This window comes from Carassius auratus, chromosome 45 (genome assembly GCF_003368295.1).
Source record: "Carassius auratus strain Wakin chromosome 45, ASM336829v1, whole genome shotgun sequence".
In the NCBI taxonomy this organism is placed as follows: Eukaryota; Metazoa; Chordata; class Actinopteri; order Cypriniformes; family Cyprinidae; genus Carassius; species Carassius auratus.
Genome location: NC_039287.1, coordinates 7747720 through 7771857, shown reverse-complemented (window position 1 = coordinate 7771857; position 24138 = coordinate 7747720). Strand labels below are relative to the sequence as shown.

Genomic DNA, 24138 nt, shown 5'->3' with positions numbered 1-24138 from the left:
TACAGCTGGTATAAGAAACAAACTTAACCAAAATATATAAAACACAAATTCAACTTTATTTCAACACAATTGTGTCTTTATTTCGATTCAAAAGCTTTTATGCAGCAACAAACACTGTCATGATAATGTAAACAATAACTAGCTGCCAACTGACCATCAATAAAAGAAAAATAAAGTTAGGTCCAGGACCTTAAAGCTTACAGCTGAGCTGAACAATAAGTGCATACATTTAAAGTAAATATTTAATAAGTTGGGTGGATAAAAAAAGTAACAAGATTTTATAAGGTATTCATTTGTCTAGCAATATTGTATGTTTTAAATACTACAACAGGCACGTGCACAGGTAGGGCTCAACCTGTGCAGAGCACATGACCTTTTTGCCCTTACACTCCGAAGTGCCCTTTTTTTTTGGTGGTTTTTTATTTTATTTTATCGATGCTATTGGTCACCCTTTACGTCTGTCTGTCTGTTTTACAAATATTTAGCAAATGAAAGTTCTTAAAACGAGCTTGTGTAAATCTTATTCGATCCTCAAGCTGTCAGTAAGCTGATAACTTCGCCCCCTCTATATTAATTGAATCAACTGAAGTTCCACACAGCCGCACAGTAGACAACAGCTGAGCTGAACGAAGTTTTGCGAAGGGTAAATCTTGTTGTTTGAATAAGTACTACTAAACACTATGTCTATAAAGGCTCATATTTTATTTATTTGATGTCTGACTGACTCACTGACTGAGACATGTGGGACGTCGCCTGAGCGAGAGGGCTAGCATTTGCCATCTAGTCATAGCCAATACATAGCCAACACTTAAATAGCCTGTGCATACAGTTGCATTTCATCTTTTATAAGATGAAAATGTAATGTGATGCCGGCAGCGGCAGGCACCGTCGCCGTTTTAATGACGGACAAAAAAAAAAAAAAAATCACATTTGCACACATTCGCTGGTCAAATACGATATATTGTAATACAACAACACAATTGTTTTTACCATCGGAAATCATAACAGGTGCGCCCCCGCGCTGTTTCGTACGGGAACTTACACAAAGCGACGAGTGATCCTCGTCACCTAGATAACATATATTTCTAAGAAATTTCTTCTTTGATTTATAATTGCTGATACACTTAATTTATTAACATTTAGGCTAATAATGTTATGGTATACTCTCCGCTCATCCTCACATGTATAAAATGTTGTAAAACATGGTTTACTACAATAATGTAGTAGTAACTAAAAAAAAAATAAAAAAAATAACAGAAGACCACTGTGAAATCTTTATATTTTATCATGCAGAATGTAATTCATGATTCATTCCTAGGCTTCATTTATTTGATCCAGTAAAATTGTGTAATATTTTTACAATTTTAAATAACTGTTTTCTATTTGAATATATTTTAAAATGTAATTTATTTTTTTGATCAAAGCTGAATTTTCAGCATCATTACTTACACTACAGTGTCACGTGATCCTTCAGAAATGTTTTTCACTGCAACTGTACTTTTCACACTATTTTTATTTATTTTTTCATTGCTGGCTTATTTTAGGGGAAAGTGTAGTGAATAAGAGACATTCAAGAGACCAACATCCCTGGTCCACCACAGTATCAAATATTTTGCCAGGTACATGGCTCACAGAAGGTTGCTGTTGTAATTAGGTTTAAAGAACCCCTTTATCTATATATTATCTAATATTATTATTATGGTTGTTATTAATCGTGAATAAATCTAAAGCTTTTGAGACTATTATTTTGTGTTATTGAATTTGTCATGAAGATGTGACCATTTCTTCCTTTTATGCAGGCTTACTTAATAATCTTGATATAAAAAAAGGGAGGGGCGTGCCCTTTTTCAGTTTCAGCACATGCCCCTCAAAAGGTCTGTGCACGGCCCTGTACTACAATATTTCTAGATTAGTACGTATAATGATAGGATGTGAACATTCACGTTTCACATGACTAATATGGAAATATTTGTGATATTGTCAACAAGTAGAACATTATAAAATATATTAAACATTAGTATTAATCAAATGTATGTATCATAATATTACGTATTAGTATTGTGCTCTCATCTAACTTGAAGAAGGGGCTATTTTACAGTACTTTTCAGTTTGTAATATTTAATACTACAACATCTACGCACTGCAGTCTTCCAATTTTGCTTAGCTCAATAAACAAAAGAACATCGTTGTGAAATTACATTTGAGAAAATGTCCAGGTGGCTCGTCTGTAAATGTCTTTTCAAATTGGTTGTGTTCTTGCCACGAATGAGCGCTCCGCGTGCTTTACACTTTGTTTTGTTTTGTTCGTCGTCAAACGTGAAGTGAGCTGTGGACATTTTGTCGCTTTTTTAGACATCACCTCTTCGAATGCCGTCTTCCTGGGAGCTCATTTAAAAACTGAAAACCTTCGCTTCACGTCTCAATAAGTCAGGCTCGGATTGGTTCTCTTCTCTCATGCCGTCTCGCCTGTTCCGTTTTGCCGGTTCTTTTGTTCATTCCTCGCATCTCTCCCGTCTGCAGATTTGATTTTCATCACAATCTATTTTCGTCTCGTCCTTTATTCGTTGACGATAATGTCAATCAATTTAGTCATAGTTTTAGTCTCCATCAGTGCCTTCTTTTTTCGTTTTCGTTTCGTTTTCGTCCGCAAAAATATATTTGTGACAAAAATAATGACGAAAATATTTAGTCAACGAAATTAACACTGGTGTGAAGTAAGGGAAATGAATTATTCATGTCAGGAAGTGTTGATCTGTTTTCATGTATATGTGTAGGCATTGCCTTACCTTGCCCTCATCCATAGGATTGTCACTAATGTGAACGACTGGGCCGGGGTGGGCCTTGGAGGACCTGTGGGATAGAGACAAGTTTGGAATTGGCGTTAGTCAAGGAGAGAGGATGGAGGAGTTCAAATGCATAACGGGAAATAAAGTATGAAGCCAGAAAAGAAAATAATCCTTGGAGATGCGTGTTTGTACGGAGCCTCACACATGACATGCAAGAAAAAATAAATAAATTGTGTGCATGATTTACTAATTCGTTCTCTCAATGTACTAAAACGTGCACACGATTACTATTGCGTGCCCCCGATTTACTATTGCGTTCCCTCGATTTGCTCAATCGTGTGCACGATTTAGCAAATCGAGGGAACAAATTAGTAAATCGTGCACACAATTTAGAAATCGAGTGAACGAAATAGTAAATCGAGGGAAAGCAATAGTAATCATGTGCACATTTTAGTATATTGAGGGAACAAATTAGTAAATCGTGCACACGATTCAGCCTAATATTTTTTCCTGCATGTCATGTGCGGGGCTTTGTATGTTTGTGTGAGATTACTGTTCAAACGTTTAGGGTTGGTAAGTTTTGTTTCATGTTGTTGTTTTTTTAAAGAAGTCTCAACAAGGCTGCATTTATTTGATAAAAAAATCAGTAAAACAGTAATATTGTGAAATAGTATCACAATTTTCTAGCTCACAGTTTTATATTTTAATATAATGTCATTTATTCCTGTGATGGCAAAGCTTAATTTTCAGCAGCCATTTCTTCAGTCTTTAGTGTCACATGAACCTTCAGAAATCATTCTAATATGCTGATTTGGAATTTATTTATTTATTTTTAATAAAACTTCAAACTTTTGAATTGTAGTGCATGTTATAATATATGCAATGTGTTAATGTATGGAAGCATATAGGTAGAAAAAAATTTATTCAAAATGCAATATGCAAAATGGCAATGCAACATTCAAAATGGAAGCATTTGGGTAGCAAAATTCAATTTAAAATGCTATATGTAAAATGGCAATCCAATATTCAAAATGGCAATGCAATATTCAAAATGTTGTTCGAAAGTTTGATTTTAGCTTAAGAGTATGCACCATGTATAAGTCTGTTCATGCTCCACTTCATCTGCCAGTGAATTCTACGATCTTATCAGATTTCCAGCCACCATGTTTGGAATGATCCAAAACATAAGTAACACACTTCCGCCAATCCCGACCTTGAAGCAATGATTGACAGAGGGTGGGCGTGGTCAGCTTGGAATGCATTTTCAAATCCGCACTGAATTTTGTTACAAATATCCCACTGTGCCATGATGACAATGCATTCCTAGATGTCCTAACTGTTTGTCTAAATGTATTTAGGACAAACTGCAATTAAATGATAATTTTGCTACCATTTCTGCATTTCTGCTTGGATATGTTACACATATTAAATTTATTTGGGTTATACATTTTAATTTCACAAATTATAAAGTGCTAAAATTAGTATGCAATTTACATATTAAGACTACTGTTGGAAATGGCAAATGTAAAAATTCTATAATTTCATTTTGATTCTACTTTTGCACCAAACTTTGCACATATGGGTAATGGAAAATGTAAATTTAAACACAGAAATGTATTACCATTTTGAATATTGCCTTTCCATTTTGAATACTGAACTGCCATTTTACATACTGCATATTAAATTGCATTTTGCTACTTGTATGCCTCCATATTTATGAGTTTGACTATAAGCATGTTTCCCAACATGCTCCTAAGAATGAATACATCAGTTCAGTTTGGTATCCCATACAAATAACTAAAAATCATGATATATTTAGATGAATCATGAGTTTTTCATAATGATTCAAATCCTCCAAAGAGTTTGACGGCATGAGTTTAGACAAGAAGTCCAGTACTGGCTGGGATCATAGAGATTTATCACAACTAAAATGGGATTTTTCTCATAAAAATATCTTATTTAACAATAGATAAGAAAATCCAATAGTGGGATTACTGCCATGCAAAGCTATTCAAAATGAAAGGGTTTTACATAATGCATCGAATAATTCATGACAGGCTCCTATATAAGCATCTTATATTCAATGTTGTCCAAATGAAACCAACCTTATAAAAATTTTCCATCCAGATACTTACTCCATTAGGCTTTTGAAATATGACACTGACAATCAGACAGTCAGTTTCAACTTCAAGATTATTCACAGTTCAAATTTCATTAAATACATAAAAGAAGCTTTGAGATCTCCCCGGGACACAATAGTGTAAGCGAGAAATTTTACAAGAGCACTACTGCCCACTCATTTACAGCCAATGAATAATATGCCATCATTACTTTAGTTAAGAAACAGCACAACAGATCGAAAAGAGCAAAATATTAATATTAATAAATATGAGCCTAATAAAAAGGCAGAGTATCTGCTGATCTGATACTCTCATTTACAGTGCCCTTCTCTCTATACATCACAAAACAAGCTGCCTTGCCATCAATATGCTACTTTAGCTAGCAATATTGTGGACACCCATAAGCCATTGATTGTACTGGCAGAAGTCTTATTCCTTTGTACCCTCTGACTACCCAGCAGGCCAACTGTGCTGTTGACGGCTCTCGGGCACAGCCTAAGACACCTATAGTGGTGACAGCCGTGGCATAGACAGGGGTCCTTCTCTCCCCTCCAGCTACATTCTGTTGAGCTAAAGCATGGTGAGGAGAGACAGAGCCTTATACGTCTGTTACGATGATGGAAGTTTGAAAGACAGGGGTCCTGATCTGCATCTATTTCCTTTAGTGTTTGTCGGGTGTCTAAATTGTGACTGACAGGTACATGGGGAATAAAAATCTGTGACACATGGCCCCTCCCCTGCTCACCATTACAAAATAACATCTTCAAATCACAAAAATGTGTGTTTGTTTATAATCTACTTAAATTATATATTTGAAAAAGAACCTTTGGATACCTCCAAGTTTTTGGTTTTAATCTGGCGCCTGGTGCTATTTTTCTTAATTATATGACAAACACTATTTAACAGGCAGCATTCCTCCAGTTTTCAGCCAGGAGGTTGTCCAGATGAAGGTTGTCCAGATGGTCAAAGGGATAAAGTTTTTAGCTACTGCAAGAGAAGTTGGTCATTCCAAATCTGTGATTTCATGAACACTGCAGGTTTACAATGACACTAATTTATTCAAGACCCCCAAAAAGGCGCATCGTCCAGGTGAGACAAATGCATGAGAAGAGAGGATAATGCAAAGGGTCTCAAAGGGCATTCGGTTCAACACTGAAGCTGGAATTGTTTGCATGCGTAAAGAAGCCAGTTAAAGGTTGAGAGGAGTGTCATGGTTTGGGGGATGTTTTCTGCAGCAGGAGTTATATACACAGCTACATGGCAGGGTGAAGGCAACTGTTTATCAGAACCTCCTTCAGCAACATGCAGTTCCTTCTCTGCAAGCATCTCCCAATCAGCCTGCAATTTTCATTTAAGACAATGTCAGTGTCACACTACAAATCAGGTAAAGCAGTTCACTGAAGCTACAGTAAGAGCACTGGAGTAATGAAATGGCCAGCCCAGAGTCCTGATCTTGGTGACAAAGTTATGGCTAAGAAACCCACTACAGTTACTGAACTACAGAAGAGAGTGAAAGAAGAGTGGACCAAGATCACACCAGTGCAGTGTGAGAAACTAGTGATGTCCTGCGGCCGCAGATGTGCTGAAGTCATTCAAAGCAAGGGCCTCTACAGTTCCTACTATTTTTTGACAGCTGTAACCCCACAAAAATTTTGTTGTTATCTACTTTGATGCTGCATTGGCTACTGTTCTCTAATTCTAATCATTATAAAAGTGAAAGTCGTCACATTTGCCAATATAGTAACTCATACTCGGAATTTGTGATCTGCATTTAACCCATCCAAGTGCACACACACAGCAGTGTGAAGTGAACACACACCTGGAGCAGTGGGCAGCTATATATCCAGCGCCCAGGGAGAAACTAGGGCTTCAGTGCCTTGCTCAAGGGCACTTCAGCCATGGTTATTGAGAGTGGAAGAGAGCACGGTTCATTAACCTCCCGAGCTACTCCTGCCAGCACCAAGACTCGAACCTGCGACCTTCAGGTTATAAGTCCAACTCTCTAACCATTATGCCACAACTGCCCCCTATGTTTTCCACACAGTAAAATTTTCTCAAAAATGTTAGTAAAGCAGTGGTATACCCACAGCAAAAATTCCGTCAAATTTTGAGTGATGAAAATGAACAATTTTTCAGAAAAAGTACAGTACTTATAGATTGTTCTCTAATTTTGATCTCTACTGTGTGTGTGTTTGTGTGTTTATATATATATATATATATATTTATTTATTATGGAATATTACAGTATTTATTAAATGATTTATCAGTGCGTATTTTTATTTAATTGATGTGCCTCTTTAATCTTTAACTAAAATATTAGCAAACAACAACGATCCAACAATTTAATCAATTCCCTTAAGATAAAATCCAGTCCCGCCCTCCTTTTTTTTCTTGTTTGAGAGACCATTTCACTCTGATATACATCACAATAGTGAACAACTATCAAAACCTTTGTTTTATGCAAACTTTAAGGGTGTTTTTACATATATGTTCTTTAATACACTAGCAAATCTCTACATGAATATAGATTTTTCATGAATTTTAATTTTATGATCAATCAATTAATTTATAGTATTAAAAAATGATTTTAGCTTTAATTAGTAAGTAATAATAGTAAAGAATTTTACTATTTTACTAAAATAGTAAAGAATTTTATTAACAACCATTTATTGAATCAGCCATTAAAAGGATGTGAATAAAACATTCAATACTGAAACATTAAAAGCACACAATATGTGTATGTATATGATCATATTACAATGACTTTAATAATTTTTAATTTTTTTGTATCGATATTTGCAGAGAAAAATAAACCATATGAATTTATTGTGACAGAATAATGTATTCGATAGAAAAAAAAAGACAAAGTTCACAAAGGACACATTCACAAAATGGAGGTACTTCACTTCAAATTTGAATTCCTTGTTCCTTGTAATCGCTTTCATTTTATTGCATTTTTTAAACAATCTTGACAGCCCTAAAAACATACATAATTATTTAAAATTATATGTAACCATGTTCATTTGAGGTACTAATCTCACCAGTTAAAGAGACATACAATAGAATTTTGACAGATTAAAATATATATATATCATATCTAAAGCCTCCATTTGTAAGTAGTAGTATTCATCTTTTCTGTCTGATATGATCAAATGTCCATTATTCTAGTTGAGAAGAAAACTGTAATGTACTATATTTCATCAAGAAATGATCTTACTCTCTCCCGGCACAGTAACCAAACTCAGTTCATGAGGTCAACAACTACCTTTTTGGCACAAACTGAGCCTTGTGTAGTTAAAAGACAGAGAGGGAGCGGAAGAAAAAGAAAGGGAAGGAAGGAACAGAGACACCTACACACGGTGTCAAGGTTGCAAATGTATTGATAGAGTGACGGATTGTTAACTACTCCATTCCTCAGACCTTGAGATCCTAATTTAATTCCCCACATTCCCTCCTAACCCTCAACCCTTACTTTAGGAAAAATCCGGTTGGTTTTAGAGAGCTGATCACCATGGCAACAAGAATAGGATGGGCAAAATCTCATTCTGTAACAGCCGCCCTCACTCGCCTCATTCACTCAAGACACCTTACGATTACATAATTTCACTGTTTCACCTACATAATACCCTCCTACCCACAATCCTTTTTTGAGGTCCAAAATAATTATCACACTATATGCACATACCTCTTACTCTCACACCTTCTCTCTGATTGTGAGGAGCGCGTGTTGACTTGAAGTTTAATTTCCTGTCATTAGGGGAAAACCACAGGGAAAGAGCAACACAGCACAGTATCTGCTTCCATTCCTACCAGCTGTGCGTGTACACGTGCGGAATCCAAGATGCAATTTGCTCACACTTTCAGCGAGTGCATCCATTTGCTTTAAGCAGTAACACCTGTCATGCAAACGAGTCTCTGAAATGGATGTCAGACAGTTCATATACTCTATATAAATATCATAAAGATATCCTCTATACACTGTTTTAATTACAGTATGAGTACTTATACAATCCCAGCATGCCTCAAGACCTAGTGCTGTCTGCTTAACCTTGGCCAAGGACAGATCGATACATCAGTGTCTCTGTTGGCGGAGATCTGTATTTATGACAGAGCACTGTCACACAAAAAGACATGCTCAGGCTAGTTGAAACGCAGAGACAATCTGGATTTGTCCTGAAAGCACGTTGGCATTTCCTTGTGCCCAGTCTGTGCACCTGGGAACAGCTTAAAAATGAAAGCACCTGCTATCGTAATCCCTTCTAACATGCCTCCATGTCCCCTTGTCAGTGTGGCATCACACACTCCATTATGCCTATCCTCCCGACAGCCCACACAATCAAAGTGCTAACCTCCATGCCCCTGTACTATAATACAACTCTGTGCTACTAACACCTGCAGCAACACAATATTTTTCTCAATGACTGACATCATGCCCACATCACCCACCAGTATGTTATCATGCCTACATCAGAGTGGCATGCCAGATTTCTTTGTTTTTAACCGGCACTGACCATCTTGATTAGCTGCTGTTGTGTATCAACTACTGTGAAGTACAATCAGAGTGTTTATGAAAAAAATTGTTTTTATAAAAAAATGATTTTTTTATGGAAAATTATTGACCTTCAATATATTTATGGGAAAAAATATTTTAGATTTTTATATATAGACAAATACATTATTTTATTTTTTAAATGGAATTTCTTTTTATGTCATATTGATTAAATTAATATTCTAATAATATATAATGCTAATATATTTGTGTTAAAATGTTTTTAGACATAAAAAATATTTTGAGAATTAAGGGGGAAAAAAAACTAGCCATTGCTGAAAAACTACATCTAAAATATATTTATTCATTTATTTAATATTTTTTTACTTTATTTTATTTATTTATTTTTGAAGGTCAGGCCTTATTTTGTGCCGTCTTGTGGAAAGTGCCTTTAAAATGTATTCAGTACATTCAATACATGGACAATAATAATCTTCCATTGTAATAGCATTACTTTGTGATTTATTAGTTTTTTTTGTTATGGACATATGTGACCCTGGACCACAAAACTAGTCATAAGGGTCTTTAAAAACAAATGAAGAAAAAAATTCAGATTCATACATCATCTGAAAGCTGAATAAATAAGTTTTCTTTGATGATTTATTAGGACAATATTTGAAAATCTGGAATCTGAAGGAGCAAAAAATACATTTAAAAAATCAAAAGATTGAGGAAATTGCCTATAAAGTTGTCCAAAAGCAGTCCTTAGCAATGCATATTACTAATGATGATATATTTTTTTATATATATATATTTATATATGCTACCTATATGACTGGTTTTGTGGTTCAGGTTCACAAATGTGATGTATGACATATATGTACAGCTGATGTGTGTGAGAGAGACAATGGAGAAAATGGCCTGCTCAGTAACATAAGAGTAAAGCCACGTTGACTTGCCCCTTTAGTCTGTCACTACAGGTATAACAGCAAAAGGCGGAGCCACTCTTTCAACAACCGTCCTTCCTGTTGCAAGGGACACAATGTGTCTGTCTGCGAGTGTTCGTGAGCTAAGTACTAAAGCAAGAAGCAAGACAGGACATCTGTCCATATTAACACTGATCCGATCTGACACCTGTAAACGCATATGTGTGTGTGCGTGTCTACACTGTCTGGGTCTCAAAGGCACTGCAGCCTTTTCAACGGGTCAGGTAGGAAAACAAAACTGCTGACAAAATGTTAAAATGAATAATTGAAGAACTCATGGTACCTACGGAGAAGAGCGATGGAGGCAGAACAGGTGAATTGACAATTTAAATTGGCATTTGATTGAAAAGATTGCTTAGTTACAAATAAAACATAACCAGGCTACAGGAACAATGACAGATGTGACATATATGATATATTGCAAATCAGATCTCTGGACTCCGTGAGATTGCGTTTCATTTCAAATGTGTGTGCGTGGCACTCACAGTTCAATGGCTTTGTTCCACATGATGGTGTATCCTGAGAGGGTAAAGGACTCCACGTTTACAAGGTGGATGTTTCCTCTTTCCGTGCCGATGTACAGCCATTTACTTTGGAAGGGCAGATGACAGAACGTTATCCTAAAAAAGAGGAATGAAGAGAAAGTAAATTTGTTATTATTTGAAATATTTCAAATTGATGATAGAACTGCTCCCATATTCAAAACCACTTCATCCACAAAGGCTTCATAGGTCTCCATTGAAAACGTAATATGATTTCTCAACTTAATCAGATTTATAAGATTAATTCAAAACAACATATATTTTATTCTATTCTCCATTGTCATATTTGGTTTAAATATTTCGATCAACAGTGAATCTTGATCCAGCAGCCTGTATTATAAGGATTCTCGTTCATCATGCTTTAAATGGTTTAGCTGCTCACAATTCATTGCAAGACATAGTATATTGCTGCAAAACGAATATTTGAGCAACCTCATATAAGTGCACAATGGATTGGACACATTGGAACTCATGCCCTTGACGGATTCTTTGGAGCATCAAACCATTTCAGTTCCATAAAATAGTGGGAAGGTAATGTGAAGAAGAAAGATAGACTCTGCAGTCATGCATGGACTTTACTGAAATGGGAATGTTGGAGGCTCTGTATTAAAGGGGTAATTCACAGCTGGCAAGATGGGGTTTTAATAAAAGTCTACGCAGTAGAAACTGCATATATAGAGAAAGTGGGTTGTGGTGAGAAAAGGTAGGAAAACTCAATCAGACTTTCTATGAGCAGGGACAAATAAACAAGGTTATCTTTGTGCCGGTAATGGAAAAATCATACACATTGTTCATTTACTTTACTACAATACCACATTATACATTAAGGGTGCTATGATCAGGTTTTTTGGAGCTGATCATCGATCGTTGATCACAGGTAGCAGTATCTTTTGATACAGTCACAGATACTGATATTATACTTTTGATCATGTAGAATTATTAACAATGATGCTCCAATGATTTTTACAGACATATACAAATTACAACGATATAGAAGAACTTAAACATATAACATATTTGTAAGTTAATTACTCAAAGAAAAAATTAAGTTGCTCCAACTAATGGAATTGTTGACCTGGAACCAAGAGTAGTAGTATAATTTTATTACATGCCATAGCCATCTGAGGCTATTTTCATAGGAAAAAATCAATTACAAAAGCACAAATATCACAAAAAAAAACAATAATAATAATAAAAAAACCTAACAAACACAGCAAGGATTATTATACAAGATTTTTTTTTAATTAACATACGAGGTGAAATCTTAAATTAAGTCCTTAAGTGAACTAACTTCATAAAATATCTTTCTATTTGCATTAAAGACACACTCAATTTCAACATTTACTCTCCTTATCCAGTGCTAGGAACTCGAAATCCACTGCTCAATTTACAAAGTTATTTTATAGAGTTAGTACAACTTAATTTTTCATTAAATTAACACAAAAAATAGAGTTTAAATTACACGTCAAGTTAAATTAAATTATTAAATTAGAATTTATAACTTGCAACCATGTATTTATTTAAGTTGTGGTAACAGATCCTCTGAATAATTTTTTAGGGTGATGTGAGGCGGTCTTATGTGTGTGTGCTTTGAGTGTGGTGTGCATGAGTGTGAGTGCTGAATGGTTTAAACACTGGCAAGACTTAACAAGAAATGCAAATGATAAACTTTAGTGAATATGCAACATTGCCTAGTAGTGTACAAGTAAAGTGGTGATTTTGAGAGGTAAAGAGAGAGAGTGAGCGGGGATTCACTCACACTGTTTGTGAAATTACATTTCACAGAAAGTTTTCAAATTACTTTAAGTTATTTAATAAAGAAATATGAATCGTACCTCACCTTCATCATTATAATTATTTTACCCATGGCAGACAGAGATTTCCAATCAAACTTCCTAATGTGATTATTGGCTAGTGGTGATCCTTAGCTAATCAATCAGAGCACCCCTAGCTTTTCTTATGATAGTCTTGTTTAACTAGTCAACAGCAAAGAGATTAAATGGAGACTCACTTAAATTTCCACTTTATAAGATTTTTCTGAGACCCCCTGTGATCTCAAGTGCCTCTTTCACAGTTTCAAAAGAGACATCAAAAACGTGCCCAGATTTGCCAAGATATCAAAGTCTGCAAAGTTTGTGATTTCAGTAAAACCTTTTGCCCCATTTAGTTCAAGACCAGTTTACCTGTTGACTGTCAACAATTGATTTGTTTATTAGGAGACACATCTGAGACTGCTCATAACATTTCTGACTCCCAGAACTCCGACGTCCCAGACTTCAGTCTCCATAACTATGAAAGAGCAACCTCTGAGAAATAGCATTTTCCTGTGGGAACTATGGATAAGTTGCACCACAAAAAAAGCGCATGTAAAATGAAGAACATGAAGAACAATGATAGTAACATGCTCCATCAATGAACCACACAATTTGTTTCCTACCATGTAATTTATGTCATGCCTATGTATAAAAATGCTTAGTTTAACTTGAGCTGCAGTTCGGCTAGCTCAAATCAAATGGACTTTGCTGTACGCCCTAGAGGGATAAAAGTGCAGGAAGCTCAGCTACTGGAGTCAAAGACGTTAAGGCTTCTGTTTAATCAACACTAAAACTGAAATATTACTCAGTCTAAGGTCTATCTTAATTATTAGTTTTCCAAAACTCCCAGGCATCTCGGTGGACCATATGTTATGATTTTATGAACAAAAGGCTTGTTTGTTTTGGTGTCGTGCAAACGGCTTGACTCTCACCCCTTTCACACTCCTTTTTCCCTGCAACACGAGTGCACACATACACCTGCCTCCAACACTTCGCACCAGCACCTTGCAGCATCATGAATATATGCATGAGTGGAGTGTTGAGAGAAAAACCATGCATCAGACACAACACACTTCTTTCCTGTCTATCAGACAGATGTGCATGGAGAAGACATTGAAAAACGACACAAGTTGAACTGCTGACTGCTCTCTATTTTCCTCTCCCTTGAGAAAGGGAAAACAAAAAGAAAAAATTGTAAGCGAAAACATAAGAGGCTTTTAAAGAAAACACACGTGTACTGATATTCAAATTTTAATAATGGAAAAACTCCAAGAGCATGAAAATAACAGACTATTCATTTGAACTATTATATATATTAATTTTATACATTATATACATCTACATTATGTCATCTCGGGTAAGTGAACATTTTGTCAAAATTACTATCCATTTCTTTAATTGCAAAAGGTTTAAGTGGGAAAAAAATACTTATTTAGGCTTTTTCTGGCACATTTCTATACTTAGCTAATGATCCTTCCTTAATTCATTCATTAATTAGCACAGGAAAAAATGATCACATCTATCACTTGACTTGGAGTGTGTGTGTCATGTAACAGAGAATTTAAAATGACATCTGCACATCTACTCCAGGATAACTAGCCAAGATTTGTGTACCACAACAAAACACATAAACTTGTATATTTTTCTATCATGTCTGAGGCACTAAATTCACTTGTATTTTTTTTATACTGAGCTAATGATACTTTGTATTCTGTAAAAATCTATAATTCTTTTTTTATTTTTTATTTTTTATTAAGAAATCATTCAGTATGATTTATATTAAGACATTTTCCTTAATGGGACTGATTGCTGCTCCCTGCTTCTTATTGTATGTAGTTTTTACTATAATGACTCTTTGGTCCCACTAATGTTGGCAAAACCTGAGCCACACGTTTTCTCCCACACTTTTCTCCCAGCTTTTTTCTTTTTGTTTAGAAGAACCAGACACACCCCCATTCACAAACATCAACAGCCCTCCACGTGTGAGAGTGAGGTGTGCATACGTGTTCAGATGGCTTTTCTGTGATGGTGTGATAATGAGATAAATGAGTGTGTTAGCATGACAGACGGATGCCCTGCACTCCTGACATTTGGCTTGCTCTTTACTGAGCCTTCGTCCTGCAGAGACACACACGCACACGCACACACGCACACACACACACACACACACATAAAAAACACACTCATGTTACAGCACCAGAACAGCATCATTTCATCTGCATAAACATTGTCTTTCAATGGCATCATATGGGAAAATTCATTTTACAGCTCCTTTGAGGCACCAAGCTGCACAATTGACCAGCTCCACATGTACAACATACAGGAAAAGAATCTTCCAGTAAATGTTTGTAAGAACAAATGTGTTTGCATCAGTTGAATTTTTGCTTTTCTTATGCGTCAGAATAGCTCAAGTGCAGCAAAAACATTTTAAGTCAACACAGTACAATATCTTTTTCCTACAAAATTTCCTACAAGCATTTTCAGGGGGGGAGCTGTTTTAAAGTCCATACCAGAAAAGAGCATTTTTTAACAGGCTGTTCCTCTCTCAACCCTCTCTAGCTGTTGTAACATCTTCCGACAGCTTCCTGTCAGGACATCAGCTTGCATAGCCATGGTGTCCTGACAGCAGGTCGAACTATGTTCCACCCAAAAATATACTTTCCAAAAAAGAAGCATCTTTCAGCATCATAGCCCACAAGTCTTTCGTGGGCTGATTCTTGTTCCTGAAAGGGCGATAGTTTGTTTTTATGTTTATGTATCTGGCTTTCAGAATCTACTTTTGCGCTCTTAACGCCAAATGTTAATCAACACTGAGACATTTTATTTGCACTTAGGGGCACAGCCGCCCCAGTGCAGCCTCAGGGGTGAGGCAGGTCACAAAGGGAAACACTTTCTAAATGTCAGGCACACTGACACATCAGTCCTATACCTATAACCTCAGCCTGTATTTTCTGAGGCACATACACACGTACAGAGACCCGCACATACACACACAAACACAGAGTTATGTGGTAAAAACTTGTTTGACCCTGAAAGCCGCTGTTGGCGTGTTGTCACTCTCATCAACAGAAGCAGTGCAGATTATAAGTGAAGGGCTGCCTCATGTCTTATCAGAGTCGACAGCTGTCCAAACCGAATCAGAAGGTTACAACCTTCCTGCACTGATCTATAGCTATGAGTGTGATTAAAGGTCTCACACATTCTTCAATTCTTGCCACAGAGCTACAGCGCTGATTGTAGTTTCCTTAGTATGTCACTGTTGCGGACACAGTTTCAAATACACAACTTTTTATGATTTTAAAGAGGCATATAATGGAAAACTGGACACACTGATGTCCAATGAAGATTCACTCTAACTTTAATGACTCACAACTCGCCTTCTAGTCAACTAAGCTTCACAAAAATACTTTCAGATATGAAGAAATCGGCCTGTTTTTAATAGTGTATAAGCAAGCATAATCCAATAAGCTTTGTCGTATTTGATGGTCATTTAAAGCAATAGTTGACCCAAAAACAAAAAATTGGAACTTAATAGTAAAATAAGACTTCTTTCTGCTTTAATTCTTTTCCCACTACGGTTTGCAAACATGATTAAACATGTTGACTCGCCTCCCTGAGCGACCAACAGAGAAATGATTGTTGTGTTCTGGGCTGCACCTGGGTACCAACAGTGAGAGAGTAAGTGAAAGTCAACTGGAATTATAAGGGAGTGAAAGAGAGAAACAGGTATCAGATCCAACACCAGCTCTGCCACACACACACACACACACACACACACGGTAATGTATCGCTAACACTGATCAGCAGTCTACATGCACACACACACACACACACACTCAGAGCAAGTGTAGATTAAGTGACCATGGCTGACCTCTCCTTGCTGAACTTGAGTGAGTGCAGCACAGCTGGTCTCTTCTGTCGCAGGTTCCACAGGTGAATACTGTCATCAGACAAAGCACTAACCAGCGCCCCCTATGAGAGAGAATGAAAAAAGACACTAAAGTATGTGTGTGTGTACTGGTACAGTATATATGGTTTATGAGGACACAAATGGGTATAATGACATGGGTACTACAACGTAAACATGGTTTATGAGGACACTTCCTGTGTCCCCGTAAAACAAAAGGCTGAAATGGCAAAAAACAAAAAAAGGTGCTCTTTATGACAACACGTTATCAGGCCTAGAATAGAACAAATATTAGTATTTTTCTTCAAACCTACACCCAGTAAATCCAGTATATCCAGAGAAACAGAGTTTTCAAGTGGTTTTGTACTGTTGATTATCATTCAGAGGCGCTGCCTCTCTTACCTGCTTGGAAAAAAAAACCCTGACACATACCATAGACCGGTAGAGATAAGCTATTCTTTCTGCAACATTTCATGAGAGCTGGAAGATTCGAGATACAGTGGTGGGAGGTGAATGTATGTGTGTGTGAGAGAGAAAGAGAGAACTGAGTGGAAAAATAAATCGAAAGAGAGACAGTGTGGGTGGGACAGACAGAGGGGATGGAGGAAGGATGCTACCACAAAATATCTCCTTTCCATCTAGGCACTGGAATATTCAGACCAAATACACACAGAGGCTGCCTTTCCTCTGGTTATAGAGGCTGAATATCAAACAGACAAGAGTCTGTGTTTTGTCCCAGGTGTGTGTGTGTCTGTCTGTCTGTCTGTACAGGCTCTGCTTGGTCTGTTGAGCCACAAACAAACACATACACACTGAGACTGAAAATACATACACACAAACACAGACTAATGAATGTGTGAAGGAACTCAAAATAACATTTTCGCTAAAAATAAAAGCTTATGAAGCCCAGCCATCTCTCACTTAAAATAGGACCGTCATACAGCAAAAACAGTATTTTTAATAACAAAACATTCTTAGAGTGTCTACATACTGTATATTACTGTACACACATACATACATCTGTACATTTTATTTACAAAATCATTCAAAAAAAAAGTGATTTCAACTATCTTTTTTTTGCAATATAAATAAATTTACAGTTACATAAATTTTATCAGAAGATAATAAGATCAAAGTAAGTGAGTAAATAATTTAATTCACTTTTTTTTTTTTTTTTTTTTTTTTTACAAATAGCTCAAATAAATAAAACAAATGAATGGAAGTTTTATATGTGTGTTTTAACGTTTAGCAAAATATCATTTTGGAATTTCCCAAACTGATTTCGGGTGGAATGACAATCAATCATCATGAATTCAGTTCTATTATTATTTCACATGATGCTACTAATAGATCATGGTGCTACTAACACAGAGGTCTTTGTTTGATTCCCAGAGAACGGAAATACAGGAAAATAAAGCACATTTTGAATGCACTTTCAAGTGGATAAAAGCATCTGCCATCCAAGTGGTCTTAAAATAGAAGTACAAAACATAGCATGTTAATTTCAGAAATAACTTCCTGATCGAAAAGTCTGTTTAGAATGACCAACTCATTTCAGGATGTCATTTATTTACTTACTTATTGTAGTTTGCCTTGTTTCATCAAAATATTTTATCTTTATTATTATTATTTTTTTTAAGGAATAAACCTCACTAAAAATATTTAAAAGTATACAAAATAATCAATATATTCCTTATTTCCTAACATATTTCTATTATATGTTGATTAAAATTAAATACACACAAAGAGAATTGTTGCAACCAAAACGAGTCAAGATGCACTTCAAATTAATTTCAAGAAGAAAAGTCTCCATAAACAGCCAAATATTCCTGTGAACGCTGAGCGAACTAATCATTTTGACTCTAAGGAGCACAATCTACAAGGCAGCTTAGTGTAAGAGATCCCTGTGGTCTTGACTGTGGGCAACACTCTGGGGAGAAAATGGTAATTTCAGCTTCCTCTGTAGGATCCCTCCAGGCCCACTCTGGAGGACAAGAGGGTTTGTGGCAGGAAAGGCTCTGGGTTAAGGGATCATCTGAGCCTCTTGAGGCTTCATCCTGGCTTATTTAAACTGCCTCTTGGAATAGGCTTTTAGCATAAGGTTGAGCAGAACCCAGAAAGAGAAAAAAAAACATAAAACACTCACTTCATTTATGAGAAACTGTAGCTGAATGACGGCTGCTCCGCTCTCGTGCTGACAGTAACACTCCACACCGGGGCGGCCGAATCTGAAAGGGTTCTGAGTCAAGGAGAGAATCAGGAAATCAAGCCTAACAAGATCGTGGCACTTTTGGGTCAAAGTCTGAACATGCCCCTTATTGTTTCAGCGTTTTATTATATATATATATATATATATATATATATATATTTTTTTTTTTTAATTAAAGCCACTGTTCCAGTAAATGCATGTCAGTCACTGTTCACCCTCTGTAGACATACAAGTTAATTACCTCTGCCAATCTCTTCGGCACGGCTGCTAGCAATGAAGTCTGTCAGTCACTGTCAAATCTGCTCAATAAAGGCTGGTAATAAAACACAACAGCCCACTTTACAAACATTATTGTTGTCATAGTCTCTCCCCGTCTGAAGAGTCTGATAACACTGTCAGAAAGTCAAAGGTCACGATTTACTAGAACCCAAATAAAGTGTACTGATACTAATGCTACAATCTCACTGGCAGCTAAATATGGAAATATATATTGATAAAAGTATGATATTACATATTTATATGAATAATGTATATAATAATAATAACAATAATAAAAATATGCAGCCTAATTATATATGTTATCGTGTCTTTTTTTCTTTTTGCATCATTTGTTTGTGAATTCTAATTCATTGTTAAGAAAAAAAACACTTATAGAAAGGTCAATTATTGTAAAAAAGCAATCATTAACATCAAAAAATCATTAATAATAAAAAACTGCATCACGTAAACATATTTTATGCATCATGTATATTCAAGCATCCTCTATTTTCATAAAAAGACTCATTGAGTTAATAATAATTACTTCAAAAAAAGTTCTGTTAATTAAATGGCAAATAGTTGAAGACTGTGTAATTTCTCAGCAGGCTCATTGGATGCCTGGCTCATGGTGTGTGAATGTGTGTGTCTGTGTTTCTGCTGTAGAGATATAATTTGATGATAACCTCCGCTGGGAACTGCACACACTCATTTTTCCAATGCATGGAGAGACAGAAAGCGAGAAAGAGAAGGAGAAAGGAAGGAAGGCGAGAGCAAGATGCGTATATTCGTATGCAATCAGGGTGGTGGAAAGAGGGAGGAATGAACAATTAAAACTGATTAAAAGAGTGATCACTGGAGCTCAAACCGTTGGCACAGAGACAAGATGCAAACAGCAATATACAAGCATGAATAAAAAGACTTACATTTTATAATCAATATACTGAAATGACTGCATTTTTAGCTGCATTTTAAGCTTGCACTGTACTAGAGTGCGGACAGAGCAGCCTTCATCCATCACCTAGAGAAATCCTGTACAGTCATTCAGTGGCTCATCCCATCTATCCATCACAGGGACTTTGAAGTGACAGGGATGGAAGATACTGGAGGAAATTGTGTATGTCGATAAGGACACACCCTGAATCCTCATACATCCTCCGGCCACCTGTAGCTGTCCACTTTGGACCCTCATTATGTAATGAGGAAACACAAACACAAAGGCCAGCTGATATGGTGAGGTCAGGGACAATAGATATGTGTCCAAAAAAAGACAAAGATGCAAAATAACAGCGAAAATGCTAATGAGAGTGAAAAAGAGTGGGATCAGATAAGTACATCACTTCGTGAATGACAGCACAGATCTGAAAAAATGACATAAATTGGCTGACATCACAAACATGTTGACAAGAGGGCACGGCAGTAGAGAGAGCGTGGAGGGAATGCCATGAAGAGGAAGACACTGCTGGCTCTAGGCCTACATGCAATAAAGACCAGTGGACTGCTCATGGCTATAAAGAAAACACCCATTAAATCTTTTCACAAACAGCAATGAGCAGCCTAAGATGTTGCCATCAATTACTAGACAGTAGCCATGCATTTAATGTCTTAATAATGGCACTGTTACAAAAACAAGTAGAAAAAAGGCAGAATTTTAAGGCATGATAGACACATAGCTGCTCCACAAGACCATACCTCCTTCTAAAAATATCCTGCTTTGACCAAATTCAAAAGTCTTGGCATACTGGTATCCTGGTAACACTTTACAATAAGTACTTTACAGGGAGTGTCAGCTACATTAAAAAAGTTAACAGCTTAAGTCATTTGTGGATTAATGCGTATTGGAGACGCGAACTGTTTAAAACGATTCAGTTCGATTTGGTGAACTGGTTCAAGAAGATCCGGTTACATCGAGTGATTCATTCGCGAACCGGATATCAAAAACTGCTTTGTTTTGAACCCTCTCTCACAACAGACACAGAAGTGAAGACAATGCTGAATAAAGTCGTAGTTTTTGATATTTTTGGACCAAAATGTATTTTCGATGCTTCAAAAAAATCTAGCTGACCCTCTGATGTCACATAAACTACTTTGAAGATGTTTTTCTTACCTTTCTGGACATGGACAGTAACCGTACACACAGTTTCAATGGAGGGACTGAGAGCTCTCGGACTAAATCTAAAATATCTTAAACTGTGTCCCGAAGATAAACGGAGGTCTTACGGGTTTGGCGCAACATGAGGGTGAGTTATTAATGACATGATTTTGCTATTTGGGCAAACTAACCCTTTAATGAACTAAGAATAAACAATACTTCTACCGAATTTTTTTTAAAAATCTTAGCTAATGTTAATTTCAAAATTGACTAATGCATTATTAAAATCAAAAGTTATGTTGTTAACATTAGTTAATGCACTGTGAATTAACATGAACAATGAACGACTGTATTTTCATTAACAAAGATGAATACATACTGTAATAAATGTACTGTTTATTGTTTGTTCATGTTAGTTAATACATTAACATTAACTAATGGAACCTTATTGTGAAGAGTTCCCGGTATCTTTTATAATGCCTAGAAAACATAAATATATAAAACATGGCAGCTGAGGTTAGAGAAACATTGATTAGAAACTTATGTTTCACTCAATACTGAAAAGTATTGATAAAAACAGTTCAGGGTAATTAAAAATGTAGCTCTTTGTGTTTATCTTACCAACATGCAAACCTCAAAATCCAAAAAGTCAATTGTGAAGCGTGCCTCATATTCCATTTCTGTAAGAATGCGATCTCAGAAGACAAGGTTTTGTGTGGCTATATCAAAGACATTAAGTCAGTCAACAAAAAGTAGGCTAAAGGAGGGACAGAGAAAAAAACAGGTAGAAAAAGAAAGCTGCCTACGGGGTCAAGTGATGATGATTCTGCTCTGACATCAGGAATGTCCAGTCATGCTTTACTCTAAGAAAGACAAGACAACACACAGACACATGGATATGCACACAGAGAGCTAACACGTTACAGTGAGCTTCACAACTGCGTGTGAAACACAAGCATACTCTCTCTTTCTCACCCATGCTCCTGGGAATGATTAATTTGTCTAATACGCTTTCTAAATAAATAAACTCCAGAGGCACATTTGATTTATTGGGGACCCAAACAATTAAAGTTGCAAGCACTGTGGCTGTCGCTGCAACAAACTGCCTTCACCTTGAGCATGCTTCAGTGCTCATACGCTCTCAAACAAGCCACTCTGCAGATACACTTGACACGCAGTGTGCTCTATTAAAACATCCTATACTCAGCACAACTGTAATCAGCTAACATGCAACCGGGGATGATTCATCTTAATACACTTACTAATGTTACGCTGCTTTTCCAGAGCTGCCCTGTCTTGAGAAAATTTGCATACTGGGACATTTTCTTCTCCAGAGCATTGACTTCCTTCCATGTGATATTTCTACAGCACTTATGTGTTAAATCAGGCATGATGGCTAACGCTTTACAGCCATGATTTTAACATAACATTTCAACATTGCTGGAAAAGATTCACACTATGTGGCAAAAATTGACTGACTAAGAACCCAACACAACTGTAAATCAAACATTCGTTATGTCTGTGCAAAAGACAAACAGACAAAACAAATGTCAGACAGACAAAGAACAATAGATAGAATGGCAGACAGAAGGATAGATAGGAGAGAGATAAAGACACAGAGAGCATTTTTGTTAATGTGATCATCTCATGAAGAAACATTTAAACAGTACGAAGTATACAGGAGGACTCACAAATGAAAGAAAGTGCTGTGTGCATCATTAAAAGCCTCTCTCCCTGTAGGTGGGTGTGATTGATTCCTGGAGATTGGCCAGAGAGTATTAATGACCCTGTTCTTCAAGCTAAATTTAGGTCTAGCGTTCACCACTCACAGAGAATGATGTAGACCCTCTAACACACACACACACACACACACAAATACAAGAGCTAAGAAACTGCAAAGGCAAGAGAACAGCAAAGAGAGAGGCAGTGGAAATGAAAAGTTAGTAGATGCTCTTGTAACCGGACGCCAAAAGAAAAAAAATATATAGTGCAAAATAGAAGCAGGTACAACAGACAACTTTCATAAGAGCATTCCAAAAGTTGAAAATTAAACCTTCTTATTTGTTTGCCAATGAGATATATAAGCTGAATAAGTTAATTAAAGACGTGCCTATACATTTTATTCAGCATATCATATTAACCACCAATTACAAAGATAATACCTCAATTAAAATCTCAAAACTATGTTATATAGCTTTAGGACTTTGCTAGGATACTGATGCAGCTTAGAGAGTTTTATCTTCCTCATATGAGTCTGTAAAACATCTTCTCACTGCATCTATTGTGAATGAAATAGGATATTGATACCCATGGGGAGCAACAAAAGACACTCTAAACATCAAATCAATCAACATTTAAAGAATCGGTGAGACTGCTTATGATTCTGTGTCTGATACCTTATGAGAAGTCTCAAATTCACATAAGTCATTATGGCTGTTGAATAAATGTTTTGATACAAGGTGTCCTATTAAATCGAATGGCGCCATGAGGGAAGAATTTATTAGTGACTGCAATGCAGTAGTCCAGTACACTTCAGACAGGTTTTCCTAAGAAAAAAAGCATAGAGCTCATTCGCACTTAATGTAGAGGATACACACCCCAAATGTCATTCACTGTTCAGGACATATGTCTGTACACTGAAGCTGATAAAAGGAGTCCACTATTTTAAAAGCTTTCTTAAAATGCTAAAAATAGCCAATGGTAATACTGATAATTTCATCATGTATCTCTAGGTTTCTGATCGAAGAATCTCAATTATGTTGACAGCATCAAACTTTAAAAGATACATTCTATATAGGTATAGTTATTAAAAAAAAACTTTAAGTTGTTAGCTATAATACAGCTACTTAATGGGTTATATATAAAGTACATTTTAAAATTTAAAAATAGTTTAAAATAAATCCAAATATAGATGGGTTTTTGAATGAACAAACATTTT

At 36.1% G+C, this 24138-nt stretch overlaps 1 protein-coding gene across 4 annotated transcripts in view; it reads right to left on the bottom strand.

Annotated features, from left to right (window-relative positions):
• LOC113063100 (syntaxin-binding protein 5-like) overlaps positions 1–24138 on the bottom strand; it is a 76752-nt gene that overhangs the window by 28980 nt on the left and 23634 nt on the right. For all 4 annotated transcript variants that reach the window (XM_026233275.1, XM_026233276.1, XM_026233277.1 and 1 more), the window contains exons 3-6: positions 18791–18872; positions 16609–16709; positions 10867–11001; positions 2787–2850 (exon numbers count right to left, since the gene is read on the bottom strand). In XM_026233275.1, coding sequence (XP_026089060.1) covers positions 2787–2850; positions 10867–11001; positions 16609–16709; positions 18791–18872 — 382 coding nt within the window. The remainder of the gene's footprint in view (positions 1–2786; positions 2851–10866; positions 11002–16608; positions 16710–18790; positions 18873–24138) is intronic.